Below are 25,874 nucleotides of genomic sequence, written 5' to 3'. Positions count from 1 at the left end.
AAAAAAAAAACAAAAAACAAATGTTGGGATTGTAACTGATGCTACAAAATATAATGTGTATGAATTGTAGAATGGAAACCAAATGTGCTGTTAACTCACACTCAAATTGAAAGAAAAGAAGACACAATTATGTAAGACATCCAGACAAGACAGCAGACTAGATAGATGGCAGCCTAGTCACACTTCAACTAATTCACCTGAAAACAGAGTTAACAGATATTGATCATAAACCTGCAACCATGAGTTTATAAAGAAAATATAAATAAGTAGTTCTAATACGTATCTACTTTTCTGAAGGTAGAATCAGAATGAAAATATCGAATAAAGAGATAGATGGGAACATGTAAGTGTGAAAAGCAAAGCATGACCTTTAACAACTGTCTGGTGGGTGTGGTAACCCAGGACTTCAGCGTATCCAAACAGAGGATGACAGGAAAAGTGCAATCTCCTCTGTGAACCGCACACCCTTCTAGGGATCAGGGGAGTAACTTTCTTCCCTACAGTCACCCACCAAGTGGCTGACAGTGTTCCCCTAGCCTCATCACATCTCTGCCTAAGACCAGGCCTATGCCATTAAAGAACTGGCATTAAAAGCATACTAGAGGTCTACATTCAGAGCCTATCTTTTCACAAGAACCATCTCTTCCTGAGGCTATCCTGTGAACTGGAAAGGAATCATTCCTTACAAGGAAGACTACCTTGGTCTCTTCTGAGACCAAAAGAAAATCTGTCCCAGTTTGGGTCTCTCTCCACAACATCCCTTGGATTAGAAAGAAGGTCTATTTGTAACCTGATTCACACCTTGAGGCCTCAGTTACCTCTCGGATGAGCAGAAACTCAGACTGATTCAAAACCAAACTTCAAGGAATATTATTGTAGAACAGGCATGTTGGAAGGTAACTGCTTTTATTGACCCTAAATTATTTTTTTATTGTAGTTTCAATTCTAGGTTGCTTTTCAAATCTAATCCATATGTCTTAACTCAAAGAAATGTTCTTAAATGAATACAAATTACCAATCTGAGCTAATTTTGTAAAATACTGTTACTATTTTGTATTATGGATTATGCAGTGCAATCTATCTACTGACTCAACATTTTACTTTCTAGACCATTGTTCTTTGGCTTTGCTATCATTCTCTGAGCAAGTTTCTGATCTGATCCAGATGCCTTGAGGGCAGGTAGCCCACCTGCAACATCAATAGCAGCGTAAACTATATCCTCACAGGGCACATTAGCACATCCACACCTGGACTGGTTAGTCTTAACACTAAGTTGAGCAGATACAGTGGTGGAATTTGGGAACCTCAACACCAGGAAGTGCCCTAGGATTTAGAAGCTGCATTACAATCTTGAAGGTATGCAGTTTAAATCTGGTAGTTGCTCCACAAAGAGAAGGATGAACAATCCCATGAGATCAACTGCCTCTGAAAACTCACAGAAGGGTCAGTTATGGATCGGTTCCAACTCGAGGGCACACAACAAGACTGCCACCATAAAGAAACAAGAAGCAACAAAGAAAGTAGTGTACATCCTTCAGGGCCAGAGGTTCCTGGGCCAGAGTATCTTGCTGCTGACTGAGAAGCTCCCTAGATTAATGTAAGGGGTGTATGTTGCTACTGACTGAGCAGCTGTCTGACCTAGTCGAGGGATTATTTCTTACTGTTAACCTGGCCTGGGAATGCTATTTACTAAACCTGGACTATCACTGTGTGAGATATTCTTTGCCATCCCCTTACCCAATCTGTTTCCCTAGTTAGCTCTACAACTGTTGAGTACAAAGTGATTCTGTAATGTCTGTGTGGTCATTTATAATGGATTTCAGGCCAAGTAATTAGTAGACGTTCCACTCTGGAAGCTGCATTCTTGCGTCTTGATGGGGGTCACATAAGGAAAGTTTTGGGTTGTGTTTGATTTGTGATATTGATTTTTTTCCCCCTCCACAAGCGTTTGCCAGTTGGCCTTTGGCCTCCTTTGGCCAATAAGGACCCAAGGGCAGAGGCCTGCTCAAGGGTGTGTCTTTAAAATTCCATAGGGCCCTTGGTCCTGTGACCTTCAGGCTAAATTTATTTAGTATGAACACTCTTTAAGTGATACAGCAGTAGTTTGTTTGCTATACTGAATAACTTGGAGTTGCTGTGATGCTGAACACTGTGCAATAGTTGTGTCATGTACCATAATGGTTACCTATCATGGATGGTGTTTGGAGGACCTTCCAGATTGATTAAGTTTTGGAAGCAAGAGTGGCATCCACTTCCCAAAAGAGACACCTCTGGAAACTCTATAATCATACAGAAATGATGTTAATTAGAGGACAGAGTTCAGATCTTTTGTTCATAGGATTGCTATGAGTCATATACGACTTGATGGCATTTAACCACTGCTAAGTAAAACTAGTGTTGTTATAGTTTAAGAAACATTCTTCTACTTTGTATATCACTTTTCGTCAATTTGCAGTGCTAAGGAAATCTGTGTTTGCTATGATACTGAACCTTGTCCTGCTGGGGTGTCAAATGGCATAATGGTCTCTTAATGTGGACAATGTTTGGTTGAGCTCCCAGTTGTAAAACAGGTTTGGAAGGAGAAGTGGAATTCACTTCCTAAACCACATACTCTATGAACTTGGAGAAATGATGATACTTATGAAAATACACTAGGTCTTTTGTTCATAGAGTCACTATGAGTTGTACTCTACTCAAAAGCAATCAACAACAAAAATAACAGGTGCAATAGAGGGAGAGAGGTGAGATGTATGGCCTTATGGGGATTAGGTTTATACTATAGATGTTATTGATAGGGACAGTTCTCCTTTGTGGAATTAGAAGAGGTTAGATTTGACCATCTCCACACTGTCGGTGCTCCATTTCCAGCTCTAGCAATGTAATCACTGTTCCTTCTTTTATGCCAGGGGCTCTAAAATGAAATTCTTTTAGATGAAAGGTGCTCTTATGGTGCAATCCGATGGAAGGTGCTTTGCTGCTATCCCAAAATCCATGCCGCTCTGGTGGTTCAAACTACCAGTGCCTTCTTGGAAGAAAGATGGGCAGACTCCTCCCATGAAATGTACAGAAGCCCAATGGTGGGTTCAGTCATAAGTAATTCCTACTCAACAGCAATGAGTTTTTGGATAAAATACAAATTGGCCCCATCATTAAAGCCAACAAAATGGTATAAGGTTTTTACTTGACAGTGATTGAGTTTGAGTTTTTTAATTAGAGAAGAGAACTATTTATATTCTTGGTATTATACATCAAATATAAAAATGAATTTGTTTAGTTTATGTTTTTAGAGTCTATTTACATAGCACATCAAAGTATATTAAGTGGTTCAGTTGTTGGAAGTAGACTATTCTATTTCTGTATTTTAATGTAATAGTTGAGAATTTAATTTAAATGTAAAAATATAAAGAAAGTGACTTAATAGGCTCCAATATTATTTTTCAGAAGGAACAATCAATTCACACTAAAGATACAAAAACAAGATTCTTGGTAGTCAAAAAGAAGCACCTTGAAGTATCAGTATTATCAGAAGAACTAGGAAATAATTGAGCAATAATTTAGAAATTCAAATTGTTAAGAGGCAATAAAGTCTTCTCAAGGAGCAAAATTTCTATGGAGAGTAAGATTTTACTAAAATCAAAACATAATTCAAGGATCAACTTGAGCAGCAGCTAACTCAGTGATTTCCTATACAAGAATTTTCTTTGAGATTTTAGGATACTGATTTTTCTATGAACAGGGTACAGTCTGGAACCTAGGAGAAAATACAAAGTCGGAGCTTATGCATAAGAGTTTAATATGGAATAAAAGAACAAACTTTAGATATATATTAAATTTTCATAAAAGAATCTACTACAAGCTAAAAGTGCCTGCATAACTTTAGCTTTGTTTAATAATGAGTTAACTTTTAAACTAACCCCGAAAGACAAAATTAAGATAATTTATGTAGTATAATGTTCAGGTGTTTCTTAAAGATGAAACTTTCGATTTTCCACCATTGATACCTTCTAACAGATATACATCACATTTTTTTAATATACCTAGAATTGTCAGTAACAGATCTCAGATCCAGCTGTTTTGAGGATGATTATTTCTTTCTCCATTTTAATAAGTTCTAGTTAGACTAAATCAGTTTCTCAATTATTATACTGTCATTATATAGACTAATTTAAATTTATAAAACATTTGGATTTAATATATTAAAAATGTCAAAATGCTGACATTACCTAAACAAAAGGTAAGCACATAAATGGCATAGTTAATATTAAAATTCATTTGTAAAATAAAGTTTATCACTATGGAAAAATTAAGTAATTATGTACATGAAATATATAGATATATGTCATTGATATAAAAGTATTCTAATAATGTAATTAAATATTATAAAGTTCAAGTATCTTATTAATTTTTTCAAAACTGAAGTAATCCTACATTTTAAAATTAATTGCAGTATTTCATCAATTGTCTTGATTTTTCATAACCTACCGAAGAGATTCAGCCATTCTCCTCAAGTCTTCATTCTGCTGTTTTAGGCGTTCAAGCTTTGCCAGAATCTTGGACAGTTCTCGGCTAGAGTGGTCAGGGTGGTCATTATCTCGTACCAAGTGACCACCTATATAAAATAGCAAGGTCCCCCAGGCAAAGAGAATGAGCATAATCCAACGCCAGGAACCAGTCCATGGCCGCATTTTCAGATTTTCCACTCACTCTGCTGGATTTCTGGAGCTCAGAGAATTGAAGACATGCTTATCCCTTGTTTCTGATTCCTGCAAAGTTGGTAGCCTTCTGCTGGTTCAATACATGATGCTTTAGACAAATTTTTTCTGGTAATCCAGCGGTGACTCTTTCAAAGGGATCCTCCAGCTGGTACAAGCAGGAAGCTTTACTGTTTGGTGCTTCATGGACTCTACATGCTGTGGAAAGATTAAGAAATCAATTTAAATTATTAAACATACGTAAAAGAAAATATGCTGACAATCACAGAGTTTGAAGGAAGCACATTGGTATTGACTGGCTCACTGGCTGGCAGGTAACCTAACTGCTGAAGTAAAACAAATAAAACAAAAGCTTTTAAGCCTATATACCAAATCAGCCATCACATTAGAGCTCTACTAGATAACAGATTAATTAGCTCTGTCTGAAAGTCCTCTAAGCACTATTATCACTTTCCCTTCTTACATTATTATACTTCTATAATAGCAATAGCTAATACACTGAGATTCAAATAATCAACAAAGTATTCAAATATATCTTTTTGGACTAATGTTTTCATTAACTCAAACAGAAATCTATCCTGTATATGGGTAAATAAGTGGCTGAAAGTGTTTAACTCCACTCCTCCATCTACCTGCTCAGCTTCCATTACACCACTTAACTCAGCGGGTGGCAGGCAAATTGTCATTTTGAGGATAAAGTCTAAAACTGACATGCACATTAACCAATCAAGATTAACAGTTGTTTAAAACGTAGAAACCACTCCAAATATCACAAAGCAAGATTGATATAGGTCAAGCTAAAATACTCCTCAGATTTATTAAAAATACCAACAACTGTAAATATCAACATCAGTTAAATCTTTGTTTATTGTTCATTTTAACTATAACATCCATGCTTTCTCAGTTTGGGTAAGGTTTCATTTTTTCCTTTCCCTGTCATTAGGCTTAGAATTTCTTTTTGAGGCAAAATTAATTTCCTTTTAAAAAGTGGATTTGTAGCAAAGATATCATTTCTAAACTCACTTTAATTGCATAGCTACAGAAAAGCCATACCTCTACACAGGAAGTTGTTTTCGTAAGACAGAGGAGGGGGAAAGAAAAAACAGTTCCTGAATACAAGATGCAGTGTGATAGGCAGATAATTAATGTAACAGTCTATTACAAAAGACTAAGGGAGCATTAGTGGCTAATTGTTGTTAGGTGCCATCAAATCCAGTACAACTCATAGTGACCCTATGGACAAGAGATCTACACGCTGCCCTATCCTGTGCCATCATCACAATCTCTGACACACTTAGGTTCATTGCTGCTACAGTGACTGTAAATCCATCAGGTTGACAATCATTCTCTTCTCCTACACCATCCATCCACATTTCCAAGCATGAAGTCCCTCTCCTAATAACATGCCCAAAGTATTTCAGATGAAGATTATCTTTGCTTTCAAGGAGCACTCGGACTGCACCTGCTTCAAGACATATCTGTTCATTCTTTTGCCAGGACTAGAGACATTCAACACACTTTTCCAACATCACAGTGGAGAAGACTTCTACAACTCTTCTCACGAAGGTTCTCCAACATTACACTGATGGCTTACTGGTAAGGAATTATGGTACGTGGTTCTAATTCACCAGCTGCTTCACAAGTGAATAATGGGCAATATCCTCCCATGTGATTTACTGCCTCTGAAAACTCACTGGAGGGTCAGCTATGAGTCGGCTACTCAATGGTACATAATAATAACCACAAGGAATCTTGGTGGTGCAACAGTTCAGTACTCAATCTTTAATGGAAAAGTACGCAGTTTGAATCCATCAGCAACTCCATAGGAGAAAAAGCATTACAACTAAATTCCATAAAGATTACAGCCTGAGAAATTCTATGCAGACTATACCAGTCTCATAGAACAAATAGTCAAATAGAGTCACTGTAAGTCCAACTAACCTGACCTCAACTCACTCCCATCAAGTCAGAACTGACTCAGAGCTGACCCTCCAATTGGTTTTCAAGAGGATGTAAGTTGTACAGAAGGAGATTCTTCATCTTTCTCTCCTGAAGCCACTGATGGATATCAACTGCCAGTGAGGCACTGCCTTTGTTTTAGCATGGCAACTCCCTCTCCTGAAGCCACTGATGGATATCAACTGCCAGTGAGGCACTGCCTTTGTTTTAGCATGGCAACTCCCTCTGTGAACACCCATAATTTTGTTACGTGTTGTCAAGTTGTTTGCAATTCATAGCAACTCTACCTATGTACAACAGCTCTGAACCCTGCTCTACCTGGAGCCTATTTCATTGTCTCCAACACACCTACTCCCATTACTTCAGGCACTGAGTCAATTAATCTCACCCAGGGTCTTCCTCTCTTGCACTGTCCCTCCACCATCCCATTGTGTCCTTCTCCAGGGATCTGTCCCTTCTGGCAACATACCCAAAGTATGTGAGCTGAAGCTGGCTTCAAAATTCTTGCCTCCAAGCAGCAGTCTGGTTTCACCCTCTCCAGGAAAGACCTGTTTTATCTCCTAGCATTCCCTGGTATGTTCAGTACTGTTCTCCAGTACTGCATCCTTCAGTCACTGCCCAGCTCTCTGATGTATAGCAAGTAATTGTGAAAGCCATGGTTTGGATCAGGCACACCTTAGTCTCTGGACAGCAGATTTTTTTTTCCCAATGCAATTTGTCTTTTCCTGGCTGCTGGTACCAAGAGTGTTGATTGGAACTAAGCAAGCATGACATATCCCTACTTGAACAGCCATAAATAGCAGCATTATAAAAACACTAGCTAGGGAGCTCTGGTTGCCTAGTGTGTAAGGAATTATGCTGACAACGCAAAGGTAGAGGACTCAAATCCATCGGCTGCTCATTAGAACAAAGATGGGCAATCTCCTCCTATGCAACTTGCAGACTATGAAAACACACTGGAGCATCAACTATGACTTGATTTCAACTTGAGAGCAAAGAGGTTGGATTGTTTGGTTTTTGTTGTTTGGTTTTGTTTTTGTTTAGATATACAAGTTGGAGAAGACAGAGCAAGTCTGAGCACAGCATTATTTTTCTATTTTTGAACCTTAACTCTTGCTTTTAAAATAGCCAAAAAAGAAAGAGTCTTAAAATGAGTACACTTGAAATACTCTAAATTTCTTCCTGTTCAACCCTACATTGTTTTCCTTGATGTTTACATACAAGGAAATTGAAGTTTACATACAAGGAAATTGAGGTTTACACTGGGAAAAACATGAAATAAAAAGATGTTTTCTCACTGAAACCTTCCTGAGAACAAAATTAAAACATAATAATCCATATAAAAATGTAGTGGAGACTTTTAAAACTTTTTGTTTTTATTTTGATGAAAGTACACATAACCAAAAACATGTTGTTTCAACAATCACTGCATGTATAATTTTGTGATATTGATTATATTCTTCAAGTTGTATATAACTCTCAGTATCCTTTCCAAATTTTTCTGCCACCATTATATTAAACTCACTGTCACTTAAGATCCCTATTTAACCTTGTGAGTTGCCACTGTCAATTTCTTCTCACACAGATAATTCTTTTTAAAAGCAGATGTACCATATAATGAAAACAAATTCTTTTTTTGGTTCAAAGATTATGCGAGGAAATAGTATTCAGTTAAGGTTTAAAACTTAAGTATTAGTATTACTGTTACAGGGGCTCAATTGGCCTCACTGGCTCTAAGATACCTGGATTCTATTAAGAATTTAAACATTTACTGTGAATTGCCCCCTTTTTAATCAGAATTCTGCTATAGAATCTTTGACTATGTACTTATTTATGGTAACCAGGCACCACCTAGATAGTTAGCCCACTCTCATGGCACAGGAGGCAGTTATTCATGGAAGCAAGCAGATACACATTCAATTTCTTCCTCTAATTCCTGACTCTCCTTCTTCTGTTCCTTCAGGCAAATGGTACCTTGAATGACCATTTACTATCTGTTAAGGCCCCAGTAACAATCCAATTAGAGAGTTCTGTGGGCCTAGTGGTAAGGAACTGAGCTGCAATCCTGAAGGCATGTAGTTTGAATCCACCAGCTGTCCCATGGAGGAAAGAAGAGCAATCTCCTTCTGTGCAATTTAACTGTCTCTGAAAACCAGCTTGAGGGTCAGGTATGGGTCAGTTCCAACTCAACGGTACACAACAGCATAATTACGCAGGAGAAGCACAAGAAACAATATTAAGGCAATCGTGATCCTAAGTTGTAAAACCGTGAGCTTAAAATTTTAAACGAAACAAAACAAAAAATGGAAAGAAAACTCCTATAAATCTGCAAGATTATGCCCACAAAGCTCTAACAGCTGCCTTTTCTGTTTTTATGTTTTACAAACATATACACAACAGATGACAATGAAAAAATTTTAAGTATACAGTTGACCATATCTCAACAACAGTCATTCAACCATTACCCTTAATTGATGCCAAATTTTCTAACACTAGTAACAGAAACTTACTGTCTGCCCAAACAATGGTTTCTTTCTTTTCTTTTCATAGCTATTCAGCTATATACTTTTTTTTTTTTTTAGCTTAAGTCTATCAATAGTACTCTTTATTATTAATGGAGCTCTTTTGGAAGCAGGAGTGGCATCCACTTCCGTAAACAGCTTGCCTCCAGAAACCCTATGAATGTGGAGAAAGGATGAAAGTCACGCACACACGCAAGTGTTGAGGACTTTGATTCACAGGGTCGCTATGAGTCCCCTATGACTCGAAGGCACTTAACAACACAGAGAGAGATCAGTTAGCCTAGTGGACCGAGAGTGATGCTATCAAGCCAAAGGTGGTTGACTCTAATCCGCAGCCCTCAGGCCTGTTTTTCAATGTTTTTGTTCAAACAGTCTTCTAGGTCATATAGCCCTGGGGTGTCTTCTTGTACAGAGGTAATGTGAGGTCTCTGTGAAGCTGAACACCGTGACACTGATGTGTCAAATGCAATAATGATTACCCATGGTGGACAGTGTTTGGTAGTGCTCCCCAGCTGAAACAAGCTTGGAAGCAGGAGTGGCATCTACTTCCTTAATGGCTTGCCTCCAGAAACCCTATGAACCTGGAGAAAGGATCAAAGTCACGCACAAGTGTGGAGGACTTTCATTCCTAAGGTCGCAATGCACTTTCAGGGTCACAATGAGTCACCTATGACTCACAGCACTTAACAACAACACTCTCTCTTAAAATTCTTTTTCAAAACTCAAGTTTCTTTATCTCAAGTATCCTCATCTGCATCACCCAAAATAACTACTTTAAACCTAACTTCAATGCCTGTAATATTCCACCCAATGAGATATATGTGCTAGTCACGGATTAAGAGGTTGAAAAGAGGAATTTGCAATTAATAAAACTTGTAAAATTCTATCATGTGACCTCTGGGGCCACCTCTATCAAAGTTATAATTTCTAATAATCCTTTCTTATCTCCAATCATCAGTAATTATTACTGAAACACTTTCTTTGCCAATGACTTCAGTGCAACTTCTATTATTCCATCCTTAAATAACCAAGATGCCATATAGTCTGGTCTTTCTGTTACAGCAGCATTAAATAACTAACATAAAATCTCTTCACCAAAACACAAGATAATTGAAGTTTTTTCACAGTTTCAGGTAATACAATATTATGAAATTTATTTTACATCTTCTGTAGATATAAAAAACATTCAAGACTTTCTGGTTTCAAAATACAACAAATAATGAATCCATTCTCAACAGCCTAAGAGGTAGCTCTGATTCAGGAAGTAAATAAAAACTCTATGTATTAACTTTTGAGGTAACAATACTGTTAAATGCTGTTTTACTATATGCTGAAACTATTATAAAACCAAGCCAGTTACTTTTGAGTCAGTTCTTATTCACAGCAACCCCATGTGTTTCTGAGTATAACTCTCTGTGTGGTCTTCAGCTTATAATAAAAATTTTTGGAAGAAAATTGCCAGGTCTTTATTCAAAGATTCCTCTGGGTGGGTTCAAATCATCAGTTTTACATTTAGTAGCTGAACACATACTCATTTACAACATCTAGAATCTCTTGAACATATAATAATATCCTAGCTAATTTCAAATTATACCAAAAGATATTAGTCTTCATTAACAAAAGTCATTTAAAGAATGTAATAAACAAAAGCAAAGACAATTTTTATAAAAAGTATCACTGTACTGGAGAGGGTGAAACCAAGTAAGCTCCCTCTTATATTCTTTGGGCACCTGGCCAAGAGCGCCCAGTCCTTGGAGAAGGACATCATGCTTGGAAAGGTGGAGGGAAAGTGCAGGCAAGACAGATCCCAGATAAGATGGGCTGACATAGTAACTGCAGTCATGGGGGTAGGTGGTCAAAGTCAGTGAGACTGGCTCTTGAGAGGGCAGGTTTCAGAGCTATTGCACATAGGATCGCTATGAGTCACAGGTGACTTGATGGCACCTAACACCACCACCACCACCATTTAAACTAATAAATAAAATGGTATACTCTAATACTTAGAATTACAACAAAAATTTTAATATTCAAAGCCAAAAGAAAGAATGTCGTTTCAATGGAGGCAAAAATTACGGAAACAATTTTGTAATACAAAGTACTTTGATAGAATAACCACTCGGTCGTTATATGTAAAATATTTTTACTAATATTTTACCATTTTATTTATTCATTTTAATGTTAAGGGTGCAGTCAGAGTGCTCCTTGGAGACAAGGAGGACAAAGCTTCAACTTTCATAGTGTGGATGTGTAGCTTGTTGTTGTTATGTGCCGTCGAGTCATTTCCGACTCATAGCGACCCTATGCACAACAGCTCTAAACCCTGCTCTATCCTGCACCAACCGCACCGCCTCAGACACACCCATCCCAATTACCCCAGTCACCGAATCAATCCATCTCATAGAGGGTCTTCCCCTCCTGCGCTGTCCCTCCACCCTCCCAAGCATGATGTCCCTCTCCAAGGACCCGTCCCTCCTGGCAACATGTCCAAAGTATGTCAGACGAAGCCCCAGAATCTTTGCCTCCAAGGAGTAGCTTGGTATAATCCTCTCCAAGATGAATCTGTTTGTTTTCCTGGCAGTCCATGGTACATTCAGTACTCTTCTCCAGCACCACAGCTCAAAAGCATCCACTCTCCTTCTGTCCTCCCTAGTCATTGTCCAACTCTCTGATGCATAACAAGCGATTGCAAAGACCATGGCCTGTATCAGGCGCACCTTAGTCTCCAGAGAGACACCGTTGCTCCTGAGTACTTTAGAGAGGTCCCTAACAGCAGACTTTCCCATCACGATACGCTTTTTGATTTCCTGACTGCTGGTGCCACGAGTGTTGACTGTGGAGCCAAGCAAACTGAAGCTGTGAACACTCTGAATCTCTTCGCCATCCATCCTGACGCTGCCAATTGGTCCAGTGGTGAGAATCTTTGTCTTCTTGACATTGAGCCTCAGTCCATACTGAAGGCTGCAGTCCTTGACCCTTCGCAGCAAGTGCATGAGGTCCTCCTCAGTTTCAGCAAGCAGGGTTGTGTCATCTGCATAACGCAGATTGTTAATAGATCTTCCACCAATCCTGATGCCACAATTCTCCTCATAGAGCCCAGCCTCTTGGATAATCTGCTCTGCATACATGTTGAAAAGGTATGGAGACAGGATGCATCCCTGGCATACACCCTTCCCAATTTTGAACCATGCAGTGTTACCCTGCTCTGTTCTGACTACTGCCTCTTGGTCCAAGTATAGGTTTCGCATTAGCACAATTAAATGTTCTGGGATTCCCATTCTTCTCAGAGTCAGCCACAGTTTGTTATGATCCACACAGTCAAAAGCCTTTGCATAATCATTTATGCACATGATTTATATACAAGTTATTGTAGACAGCTTCTAAAATAGCCAGTTTTAATGCCTGCAATGCTGTTGTGTAATCTCTTCCTCATGAGTACACAGTAGACTTGCTCCTAACCCAGAATAAGGCAAAAGTGACAGAATCTCACATCTGAGATTAGGGTGGAAAAGACTAGGATGTCGCACTTTCTTACTCTCTCTGGCACTTGCAGCTCAAGCATTATTGACAGTCAAAGCTTCTCTGAGGTAAGCCATTCTATGGAAAGGCTCGTGTGTCAAGGAACTGAATTGTGCCAGCAATCAGGAGCTAGCCTGAAATGGATCCTTGTCTCAGTGAAACCCGTTCCACACCTTGATTGCAACTTTTTGAAAACTAACATAACTTTCTAGTCACAAGCAGAAATTTGTTTTCTCACTGCTGTCAGCATGTGCCACTGGGTCAGAATCAATGCGTAACTCACAACTCCGGGGAATTTTCAGAGGCTGTAAATCATAAAGGAGAAGACCGCCTCTCTTTTTGCAAATTCAGAAGGTCAGCCTGTCAGAGGTCTCCTCAGATGGTATTCTTTGGCTTCAAAGTGATCATCATTATGGTGATCTAGTCCTTGAGAGGTTCCGCTGCTAACTGAAAGGAGAAATATCTACTGCAGTTCAAATCCATCAGTGATACCAGAGGAGGAAAGGGGCAGTTCCTGACCATTCAGATATGTTGTTGCTGGGTGCCATTGACCAGCCTATGATCCATGCAAACCTATGAACAATGGATCAGATCTCTGCCCTATCCTCTGTCATACTCACCGTCTCTGCCACACCTGAGCCCACTGTTAAAGTTAGTGTCATTCTATCTCATTGCTCCAGCCTTGGACACTGGATGGAAGAAGGCTGAGTTGGAATCTACTTGATGTGGTGAGGGCAAGTTTTCTATTTCACCCCAACTCTGCTTCCTTACATCTCAAAACAGATTGACAGAAAACTTACTTTATTCCAATACCATCTCCTTAACTTAACAAAGAATTGCCCAATGGCAAATGGGATTATAATTACAGGTGTACTGGGAGAAAAACAACTCCTAGCAAACCCTCCATCCAGTTTTCAGAGGCTGTATACCCTTTGGGGGATTGCTCATCTTTTCCCATGAAGTAGCTGGTGAACTTGAACCATCTGCCTCTAGATTGTCAGTTTAACTCACTAGGTCTCCACAGAAGTTAGCATTTACAACACCATTTGGGGGGAATACAATCCCTAACAAGGACCTTGTACCAGAGGATACAAGCGTGGCCAGCTAAATCATTTCCTAATTCCTCACTCACAGATAATAAACGTAGTATAAAACACTCAATTTTAGGGTGATTTTTTTAATGTAGCAATAGATGTTAAATACATAAGATCTATCTCCCCTAGATTTCAGTTCAATTGTTACTATTTTTTTTTTTGTTTCTAGCAATGTACACAAAGTCAAAGGCAGAGAGTATTATATATTTTTAAATATCTACCCAGTTAAAACCTCCTGTAAATTCTATAGAAGTGAAACTAAATTTGCTGCAAATAAGATGCAATAGATACAATTCTTTCATCCAATATAAGAAGGCTAAAAATACTTTCTGTAATGTTTGTAAGTACATTAATAGAACAAGAGATGTATTTCTAGCCATGATAGAGTAACTGTTACTAGAATAGCCCTTACATATAAAGAACTAGAAAATCTCAGAGGGGAAAAGACCTACAAAAACTGTTTCCAGTTAATGGGCAAGGATCAGATAAGTAAGTGATAATCTGACAAGGAGATGAAACCAGTTAAGTGGGGGAATGATAGCCTCTTTAATAAATTGTGCTGGCAAATTTGGAAAACCATCTGCAAAAAAACTTAGCAGGACCCACACCATACACAAAAACCAACTTAAGGTGATCAGGGACATAGGAGTAAAACTAAAGACTATAAAATTCATTAGAAGAAAACTTGGAACAACTTAGAAGTCCTAAACTATAGCACGAACAGACTTCCAAGCATAAGTAAAAACCTACAATCAGAAGAGGTTAAAATAGATGAGTGGGCCTTTCTAAAGAGTATGTAATTGTCAAAGAGGGACAAAAGAATTTAAAAGTTTCCCAAACTAAACTAGAACTTAATGCCAGTTGAAATTTACTTTTACTTGGTAAAACTGAGTGAAATGAAATGTGACAACAGAAAAGGGCTTGAGAGAGGAAAAGTGGGGAAAGGAAGAGACAAATGTAAAGTGAAAGAAAGGAGAAGAGAAGGTGAAAGTTCATACTGCTGCTACTAAAATTACAAAACTCAATTTTAATTTATTACTCCAAGAGTCTTCTATCATACGTTGATATATCTTATTAGCAAGGTCACAGTATATGCACTTACAAATTTAAAACACCAGACATCCTGAATACATAAGCACATAATACTCTTATAAATTCACTGGAGGTACCCAATATCTTAGAAATTTATGTTCCAACCTATGAAGTGCCAAAGTATAATCTTATTTTTAAGGTTTCTATCAGGAGTATCTCTCTCACCTTAACGGTTATTCATACAAACATAGCATGTTGTGTTTATAGATGCAATTAATATATACTTCTCAATGGACCCGGGAGCACTGATGGCTTAGTGTTAAGTTGTGCTGCCAACTCAAAAGTATAAGGCTCAACTACCCCAGCTGCTATGTGGGAGGACGGACAACCCCCCTCTCATGAAATTTACTAAATCTGAAAACCCGCTGCAGGGTCATCTATGAGTTGAAAACAACTTGACAGCAATGAAGAGAGAGATGACAGACAAAAAGATAGATACAGACAGACAACCAGATAAGAGTCAGATGTATACACACACAGAGATTATAAATTTATGTATGTACACTCAAACCCACCCTTGGTAAAATGCAATCTTCATATATTACACTGAACAGGCTCATTTAGTAAAAAATTTGCGAGTCTTATATAAGTGATACAAAGAATTGAGATTCACAATCATTCTCAAAAACCAAACCAAATCCCCAGCTGTCAAGTGGATTCCAATTCGCAAGGAGCTTACAGGACAGAGCAGACCTGTCCCTAGAGTTTATAAGTCTATAAATCTTTATAAAACCATACGCCACATCCTTCTCCCAAGAAAGACCTGGTAGGTTCAAAACCCCCCGGTTCTGGTCTGGAGCTGAACATTTAAACCACTGCACCACTAGAGCTCCTGTCGTTGTGTACTATAGCGTTGGAACCGACCTAGAGCTGACCCTCTAAAGGGTTTTTCAGAGGCAGTTAATTGAATGGGAGGAGACTGCCCACCCTTCGCCTGCAGAGCAGCTAGCCGGTGCCTTCAGGACTGCAGTGCAGCTTCTTGCCACTAGGTCATCAGAGCTCTTCATTGTTGTTGTTGCTGTTGTTGTTAGTGTTGTTATGAGCCATCAAGTCACCTGCGACTCACAGTGACCTTATGTACAACAGCCCTAAACCCTGCACTATCCTGCGCCAATCTCACTGTCTCTGACAAACCTACCCCCATTACCCCAGTCACTGAATCTATCCATCTCATCAAGGGTCTTCCTCTCCTGCCCAGCCTCCTAGATAATCTGTTCCACATATAGATTGAAAAGATATGGAGATAGGACACATCCTTGACACACACCCTTCCCAATTTTGAACCATGCAGTGTTTCCTTGCTCTGTTCTGACCACTGCGTCCAAGTATAGGTTTTGCATAAGCACAATCAGGTGTTCTGGGATTCCCATTCTTTTCTGAGTCAGTCAGTTTGTTGTGATCCACACAGTCAAATGCTTTCACACAGTCCATGAAACAGAGATAGACATTCCTCTGGTACTCTTTGCTTTCAGCCAAGATCCATCTGACATTAGCTATAATAGTCCTAGTGCCATGGCGTCTTCTAAATCCAGCCTGCACTTTGGGCAGTCTCTGTTGATGTGCTGTTCCAGTTGGTTTTGGATAATGTTCAGTAGAACTCGCTGGCATGCAATCTTCTGCAGTAAGCATTTTAAGTCCTCTTCAGTTTCAGCAAGCAACATTTTCATCTGCATAATGCAGGTTGTTGATAAGCCTTCCTGACACTGATGCCACATTCTTCTTCATAAAGTCTAGCCTCCAAATTATGTTCTCAACATACAGATTGAATAGGTCTAGAGAAAGGATAATGCTGGGAGATGCACCTTTCTTGATTTTAAACCAATGGTTCTGTATTCAGATGGCTCTTGGTTTAAACAAGTATAGGTTTCACATGAGAGCTATTCTCATTCTTCAAATGTTAGCCATATTTTCTTTTATGATCCACACAGTCAAACACCTCTGCATAATCAATAAAACACAAATAGACATGCTTCTGGTACTCTATGCTTTCAGTCCAGATACATCTGACACCAGCAAAGATATTCCTTGTGTCATGGCCTCTTCTAAATCTAGCTTGAATTACTGACAGTTCTCTGCTGATGTACTATCACTTGTGGATAATTTTCAGCAAGATTTTACTTGTATGTATTATTAGTGATACTGTTTTGGAATTTTCACATTCTGCTGGATCACCATTTTAGCAGACAAAAACAAATACAGATCTGTTCCAGTCCTGTCAGCCAGGTGGCAGTCTTCCAAATTTCTTGACATAAGACTGGAAAGCATGTCTAGGGTTTCATCTGTTGAAACATGTCAACAGACATTCCATCAATTGCTAAGGCTATATTTTTTTTGCCAATACTGTCAATGCTGCTTAAACTTCTTCCTTCGTCACCATTGGTGGCTGGTGGCATGCTACTTCCTGAAATCGTTGTCAGCCAATTCTTTTTAATACAGTCACTCTCTATTCCTTCCATCTTCATTTACATAAAAAAATGAAAGCTGGAACACGAACAGACAAATGCATACTATTGTTGCACCACAATGGCCAAAAGATGGAAATAATCTAAATGCTCATGAAGAGACAGAGAAATGTGCAACATAGGTACAGTGGAACATTACTCTATATAAACAGAAATGAGCCACTGGCAGATTCCAACTGGGAGAAAGCATGGCCTTTGGGTAATAGCACAACTCCCTAGAGACAAAGCTGCAGAGAGCCACTACTTCTGTTGTTGCTGTCATGTGCCATCACGTTGGACCCAACTTATAGCTGGCCCTGCAGTGTGTTTTCACTGGCAGTAAATTGCACAGAATGAGACTGCTCATCTGCCTCCTGGAGAGCAACTGGAGGGTTCACACCATGTACCTCTGCATTGGTAGCGCCATCCTTACCCCCAAGCCACCAGCACAGTGGCTGAAAAGCTACAAACTATAAAAAATTAAGTAAATAATACCAATTGAGACAACATAAATATTAGTCCTTAAGTATCTCTCATAGACACCTCACATCCTTTCAAAAAGAAAAGAATTTAGGGTCAATATATTGTTCTTCAAGGATCCACAAGTGCAATGCTTAAACATTTAACTGCTAACTGAAAGACCAGAGCTTTAAAGAGTCTGCTTCTATAAAGATTACAATCAAGAAAATTGTACAGTACAACTCTACTCTGTCCTACAGAGAGGCTATGAGTTGGAATCCACTTGAAGGCTCGGGGGAGTTTAATACTATTCTTCAAACACATTCTCTTTTCTTCACTTCACACTTAATGAGATATCCTCAATCACTTCACAGTATTTTAAGTTGGCATTTTATTTATCACTGCCAAATCTTTTTAATAAACTAAAAAAAAGTAAAAGAAATAGTGAGCAGAAGTGAACCTACATCATTTGACTATAGTTCCATAGATGAGATTGAAAACATATTTTTCATTGGTATCAAGTTAAATTATTATGTCAAGCTGTTTCTAGTTATATAAAATTCTGTTATTTTTTTTAAGGCATCATAAAACATACAGTAATCTTCAGTAAGTCTGTTTAGGGGAAAAAAAGAGTCATAAAAAAGGCAATAATCTTCACTGAGGCATAAAAGTACCAAGAAGAATCAGCGATTATAAATCATTAGAGTTACACCAACTTTAATTTAATGCATCAGTTGACTGGTAACTAATATTAGATGAAAAGCAACAAAGGTTTTATTTACTGCTGTGCATGGGGGGGAAAAATAACAGATATACTGTTACCAAAATAAATTTCATTTACACATATAAAAGTATAACTACTTTTACAAAGAATCTTGTCTGAACACTATTTGAAACAGGTTGGATAACATTCTTTATTGCAAATGTTTCAAGAGTTTTTACCTTTTCCCATGAAGCAATGACAAGATCTCAACTTAGTCTCCAAACATAAACTAGAAAACTGGAAAAAAATAAATTAGTGACACTGTAGATCATGACGGTACATTAACATAATGGAATACTATGCAGCACTCAGGAGCAATGATTTTGTAAATTACCACCTAACACGGAAGGGACTGGAGAGCATTAAGCTAAGTGAACGAACTCAGTCTCATAAGGACAAATACTATAAAAGACCATTACTGTAGAAATCAAAAAACGTATTGCGATGGGAAAGTCTGCTATTAGGGATCTCTCCAAAGTACTGAAAAGCAATGGTGTCTACTCTGGAGACTAAGGTGCATCTGATATAGGCCATGGTCTTTGCAATCACTTGTTATGCATCAGAGAGTTGGACAATGACTAGGGAAGACAGAAGGAGATCTGATGCCTTTGAGCTGTGGTGCTGGAGAAGAGTATTGAATGTACCATGGACTGCTAAGAAAACAAACAGATTCATCCTGGAGAGAGTTAAACCAGGCTGCTCCTTTGAGGCAAGGATTCTGGGCTTCATCTGACATACTTTGGACATGTTGTAAGGAGGGACAGGTCCTTGGAGAGGGATCTCATGCTTGGGAGGGTGGAGGAACAGCATAGGAGGGGAAGGCCCTCTATGAGGTGGATTGATTCAGTGACTGAGGTAATCAGGATGGATGTGTCAGAGGCAGTGCAATTGGCACAGGATAGAGCAGGATTTAGGGCTGTTGTGCAGAGGGTCACTATGAGTCACAAGCGACTTGATGGTACATAACAACAACAACAACTGTAGAACAACAGTACAAGGATCCAAGGAGGGAGGGTAATCATAGGGTTACACAATTTGATGGGTGGAGAAGATGTGGTGTGAAAAACAATGTATACGAACTTTATGAACTTTGCATGTAAACCAGTATAAAATTAAATGGGGAAAAAAAGAGAGAAGTGATCCCTAAAAAAAAGGAAAGAAAATAAGTATGTCAAATAATTTCATGGGCTTGCTTTCTGAAAGAATTCTTAGGACCACAATATATGGAGAAGAAATGAAAAAAATCTAGTGGCACTAAAATTAAAATGGTAGACTGGAGTTAAAAAATGACAAGATAATAGATTAGTTTTATTTTTAAAAATGTCAGAAGTGAAAAAGCTAAATAAATATAGAAGGAAGAAAGAATAGGAGGAAGGAAATTCTCTTTAATTACTTGAATACTGTGAAATCCCATGACATAAGTCAAGAACTTCAGAGAAATAAAGATTCCTGGGGAGTCGAGACTGAGTGCTCACATAAGACCTGAAAACATTCAAAAGCTTTACCTTAGTAAGGTTAACAATGTTGTTGTTGTAATGTGCTACCAAGTTCAAACCAATTCACAGATAACTCTCAGAGGGTTTTCAGAAGCTGTAAATTGCATAGGAGGAGACTACCCATCTTTCTCCTGCAGAGTAGCTAGTGGATTTGAACTGTGTGTCTGAGTTAACAGCACTATTTCTTACCACTAAGCCACCAGAACTCCCTAGTAAAGATAATAAAGTGGAGCAAGTGCAAGAGTAAAGATTACTCTAAGCCTGTCCTAGAAAGGCCTGGAACCATGATTGCTCCCAGTTCTGGTTAGCTGTCCAGTGCCTAGCCCATTGTGCCACCCATGCTCCTAATGTTCATGGACAGAAGTTCTCCCAACTCAAGCAACAGATTGGGTAAAATCCTAATCTAAGTGCTAGGAAGTTATTTTATGAATATTGATATATTCTTAAATTGATGTAAAAAGGCAAAAGACAAGAGAATAAGCAACAATATTTAAGAATAAAAACAAAGTCAGAGGACTAAACTGCTCAATTGTGAGACTTAATGTAAAACTGTAATAAACAAGAATGTGGTATAAGAGAAATTAAATACTCTAATGGAACCTACACAACCTAGAAATAGAGCACACAATTGATTAGTTACAAAGTAGTAAAGGCAAATTAATGAAGAAAAGAAAGCCTTTTAAAATGTGGCTGTTGTTATTACTGCTGTGTACTACTGTGTTGGAAAGAACTCACAGCTGATCCTCCAATGAGAGACTACAAATTGCACAGGAGGAAACTGCCCATCTTTCTCCCATAAAGCAGCTAGTGGGCTCAAACCATGTGCCTTAAAGTTGGCAGCATAACTCCTTACTACTAGGCCATCTCAAAAATAGTGCTGGAATAATTGGACATTTAGATAGGAAAAAATAAGGTAAACACTGCATTATACTTTTTTACAAGAATTCAAAATTATAAATTTAATGTAAAACAGAAAATTGTAAAATTTCCCAAAGATAGTATAGTGATAAAAATCAAGGTGACCTTATATTTTGAGATATTTTGCTTGTTTGGGTTTGCCTGGATTTTGCTTTTAGATATAACACCAAAAGCAAGATCCACGCAAACAGAAATTTGGTAAATTTGACTTTTTAAAATATTAAAAATTCTACTCTACAAAAGGCATCATTAAGAGAATGAATAGATGCACAATAAGATAAAGGTGAATAATCCAATTGAAAAATGGGCACAGGATATGAACAGACACTTCACCAAGGAAGACATTCAGATGGCCAACAAGCACATGAAGAAATGTTCAAAATCCCTAGCTCTGAGAGAGATGCAAATCAAGACAACCATGAGATATCATCTCACTCCAGTAAGACTAACAAAATTTAACAGAACAGCAAGCAACAAATGCTGGCGAGGTTGTGGAGAGACTGGAACCCTTATTCACTGTTGGTGGGAGTGTAAAATGGTGCAACCACTGTGGAAAGTGATGTGGCACTTTCTCAAAAAGTTGCAAATAGAGATACCATTTGACCCAGCAATTCCACTACTGGGAATATACCCTAAAAAGACCATAAATGACATCCAAGTAGATATATGCATACCCATGTTTATCGCGGCTTTGTTTACAATAGCAAGGAGTTGGAAACAACCTAAATGCCCATCAACAAATGAATGGGTAGGGAAGCTGTGGTATATTCGAACAATGGAATACTATGCTGCATTGAAAACCAAGGAACTCATGCAATATTATTCAGAATGGGTGACCCTGGAGGACATTATGCTGAGTGAGGTTTCTCAATCACAAAAGGACAAATATTGCATGGTGCCACTGTTGTGGAATGGGACTAACCTCGGGGTTGGGGAGAGACTGAGTAATATGGGTTCAATAATGTATACTGCACAAATGCTATATGGTGCCACTGTTGTAGAATGAGGCTGGCATCGGGGTGGGGGTAAGACTGAGAAAAACTGGATGAAATATGTTTACAGCATTGAAGTCTATGGGGGAGAGAATAGTTTAAAAATATTATCTTTTAGGGCATTATGTTTATCGTAGGAGTACGCAATGAGGGTTGCAGAGTGGATTATATTTGGGGTTGGGGGTGGGGTTGGGGGAGGTGCAGGGGGGATTGTGTACCAATGAGGGAGGTTTTTCTTTTGCTTTTCAAGGAGAGGAGCAAACAGGGGAGGGGTACAGGGAGAAGGGTGCAACAATGAATGAACGGAATTCCAAAATCTCTGTAGATGTTCATTGAAATGAAAAATAAATAAAATATTAAAAAAAGAGAGAGAGAATGAATAGACAAAACATGTATCTATACTGATATAAAAAGGTGAGCTATGAAGCAAGACTTACACCCATTCAGCCCAGTGCAGATATAGCAAATGAATAGATTGGGGCTTGAATTTCCAAAATGTGGTTGATCCAGGACACTAACTGGAATAGAAAAGATTACATGTCAAAGCCTTACCAGAAACTTATTCTCCCTCTTAGAAAACAAAGGCAGCTTGCATAGCAATCCAATGTCTTGATCAGCTGAGTAGAAAACAATGATGCCCAACTCAAAGATGGTAGCTGACTTGATCAATTTGAATGGATGCTGCTTTCCACATGCTCTTAACAATCTGCTGTCCTCCATCAGGCTCCTGAAAGGTCTCACCATACCTCTTCTGAGTATCTCATTCCAAGGCTTTAATGTCTAATTTTTATCATTTTAGTTAAGAGTTCTGGGAAATCAAATTTTAAATATATGATTCTATTTTGGTTTCACTTTGTTGGTTCATACAAAACAGCCAGAAGTCCTGCTATATAACCACAGAAACATCAAGAAAACGTAAATGTAAAAATATGTTTAAAAAAAAAAAAAAAGCAGCCAAGGTGAAAAAGCTACATCCTGTATTATTTCAGCTATGCAACATTCTAGAAAAGGCAAACTTACAGAAGACAGAAAAAGACCAGTGGTTAATGAGGGTGATGGAAGAACACAGGGGATTTCCATTATTAGATTCCTTCAAGTGAACTCTGACTCACAGTGACAGATCAAAAGCTTTGCCGTCAAGCCTGTGCCACCCTAATGATCGCTTCAATGAGTAAACCCATCACTGCAGCCACTGTGTCAGCCCATCTCCTTTAGGATCTTCCCTGTTTCGTGGACTTTCTAATTTATCAAGCATGATGGCCTTTCGGGGACTCACCACTCCTGATAACATACCCACTAGCATGAGTGGGACTATCTGAACATTTAGAGACACCCTGACTGCACTTCTTCCAAGACAAACTTGTTTCTTCTTTTAGCAGTTCATAGTATATTCAATACCCTCTCAACAAAATTTAAAGGCATCAATTCTTCAGTCTTCCTTCATTATTGTCCAACTTTCAGAGGAATTTTAGGAGAGTAAGACAAGATTTTCAGAGAAGTGAACTTATTCTGCTTGATACAATAATAGTAGATACATGGTATTATGCATTTGTCAAAATGCAAAGGCCTACATAACAGATTGAATGCTAATGGAAACTATGATCTTTTGTTGAAAATAACTTACCAGTATTGTATTAATTCATAACTATACAAGAACCTCATTAACACACCAAGAAGAAGGCGGAAACAAAACAACTCAGAATAATCAAGTTGAATACAGCTAATAGTGACCTACAGGGAAAAGAGCTGTTGTTATTGTTATATACCATCAAGTCAGAATCGACCCATAGCTGACCCTTTGGTGGATTTTCAGACGTAGCTAATTGCACAGGAGATGGTCTTTCTCTCATGAAACTGCTGGCGGGTTTGAACTGTGTGCCTTCAGGATGGCAGCACAGCTCCTTACCACAAAGATACCAGATCTTTCTATAGCGACAGAGTCTCTTTTCAATTAGAACTCCAAGGCTGTAATTTTTATCAAATCAAGCAGCCAAATCTTTCTCCTGCAGAACAGCAAGTGCTTAATTCTATTCAATTATAATTGCAGGGTTCTACTCAATTCTAATCCTATTTGATTCTTCAATAACCAAAACCAAATTTCAAAAATAGCATCTGTTAAAAATTTTTAAAGGAACCAAATAGTAATTAGATAAAGGTAAATTACAATAACTTAAATGCAAAACTATGAGGTATCATTTCATCCCAGCAACAACAGCAAAGATCAACAGCACCGCAAACAAAATGCTGGCACTAGTGTGGTGAGATTGGAATTTTTATACCCTGTTGGCAGAAATGTAAAATGGCACAACCACATGGTAAGCTGTCTGGATTTTCCTTAAAATGTTGAAATTATTATTGTTATGACCGGAGTCCAGACAATGAAAAATTTTTTTTCTTTTACTTTACAAAAAGAAAAGCAAATGGGGGGAGGAGTGGGCAAGGAGAAAAGTGCAACAATTAATGAATGGAAATTCAAAGTCTCTGTAAACTTTCATTAAAATCAACTTAACATTTTAAAAAAGTATAATAAAAAGGAAAACAGTAAAAAAAAAAAGTTGAAAATATAAGTGCTATTTGGTCCATCTACTGCACTACTAGTTATAGACCCTACAGGAGTAAAAACTATGACGTGTGCGTGCGTGTGTGTGTGTGTGTGTGTGTGCAAATACTTTTTTTATTAGAGCATTATTCACAACAACAAAGAGATGAAAATAACTCCTCTGTCCAACTGTAAACAAATGCATAGAGAAACTACAATATAATCATACAATGGAATACTATACAACATTGAAAGCAATGAAGAATTCATGAAACACTACACAACATAGATGTATGTACTGGAAATTATACTGCATGAAATCAGTCAGTCACAAAAACACAAATACTATTGTTACCAAAGACAAAGACTTTTGCTAAAAAAATTCCATTTATATACAGAAAAAATCAATCTATATCAGGAAGAGAAAGTAGAAGAGGAGCAGAAAATTAATGGACAATAATCACTCATTAAAATGGGTAAAAGCAAGGACAATACAGAATGAATAAGACATTTTATTGTAACTATTGTTATGAAAGAAAATATGCAAGAATGACTTAAATAATGAATATAATTTGTAAAATTTCACTCAAATCACAATAAGAATTTCTTAAATTTACTATAAAGGATCAACAATGCATTAGAGCAAGTGGAAGAATCTAAAACTTTGATGATTAGTAAATTGAGATTATTCAGTCTGAAGAACAGAAAGAAAAATAAACAAAACCTAAGGGACACTCTCAAGCCATAATCATAATGCCAGAACAGGAAAGAAAAAGTATCTAAAGAAATAGCCAAAACCTTGCCAGATCTGGTGAAAATATCAGCCTACACATCAAAAAATCTCAACAAACTTCTAATAAGTTAAGCTGTAAGAGATCTACATAGACACATCATCATGTAAGAGATCTACATAGACACATCATCATGAAGTGTTGAGAGACAAAAATCAAACCTTAACGAACGACTAATCACTTACAAATAATCTTCAATAATATTACTAACAGATTTTTATCAAAAACTATGTTGACAAGAAGACAACACAATAACATATTCAAAGTAAAGAAAGAAAACAAATACTTGTTAGGTGCCAGTGAGTAGCATACAACTCACAATGACTCTATGAACTACAGATCTGAATTTCGTCTTCATGAGCTACCCTTTGAAATCAGTTTAGCTCTTTTACTTCAGCATCTTTTCTCTTTGTTTTGGCTTCTCGACACGCTAGTGCAATTTTTAGTGTCTCCTCTGACACCCTTTTTGTGTTTTTTCTTTCTCCTCTGTCTTTGTAATGATCTTTGCTTTGTTCATGAATGATATCTTTTTTAAATTGTGTGTGTGTGTGTGTGTGTGTGTGTGTGTGTGTGTGTGTGT

The 25,874-nt window shown here is 37.9% G+C and overlaps 1 protein-coding gene across 2 annotated transcripts in view; it reads right to left on the bottom strand.

Annotated features, from left to right (window-relative positions):
* FUT8 (fucosyltransferase 8 (alpha (1,6) fucosyltransferase)) overlaps positions 1-25,874 on the bottom strand; it is a 253,505-nt gene that overhangs the window by 169,003 nt on the left and 58,628 nt on the right. Inside the window, exon 2 of one of the 2 annotated variants that reach the window (XM_006891810.1) lies at positions 4,483-4,910. The exons of the other annotated variant lie outside the window; for it this stretch is intronic. Coding sequence (XP_006891872.1) covers positions 4,483-4,685 — 203 coding nt within the window. The 5' untranslated portion in view covers positions 4,686-4,910. The remainder of the gene's footprint in view (positions 1-4,482; positions 4,911-25,874) is intronic. 2 annotated transcript variants of the gene reach the window in all.

The sequence above is a fragment of the Elephantulus edwardii genome, unplaced genomic scaffold, assembly GCF_000299155.1.
Source record: "Elephantulus edwardii isolate Elephantulus edwardi_28Jun2011 unplaced genomic scaffold, EleEdw1.0 scaffold00104, whole genome shotgun sequence".
NCBI classification, from domain to species: Eukaryota; Metazoa; Chordata; class Mammalia; order Macroscelidea; family Macroscelididae; genus Elephantulus; species Elephantulus edwardii.
This window is presented reverse-complemented; position numbering and strand designations above follow the sequence as displayed.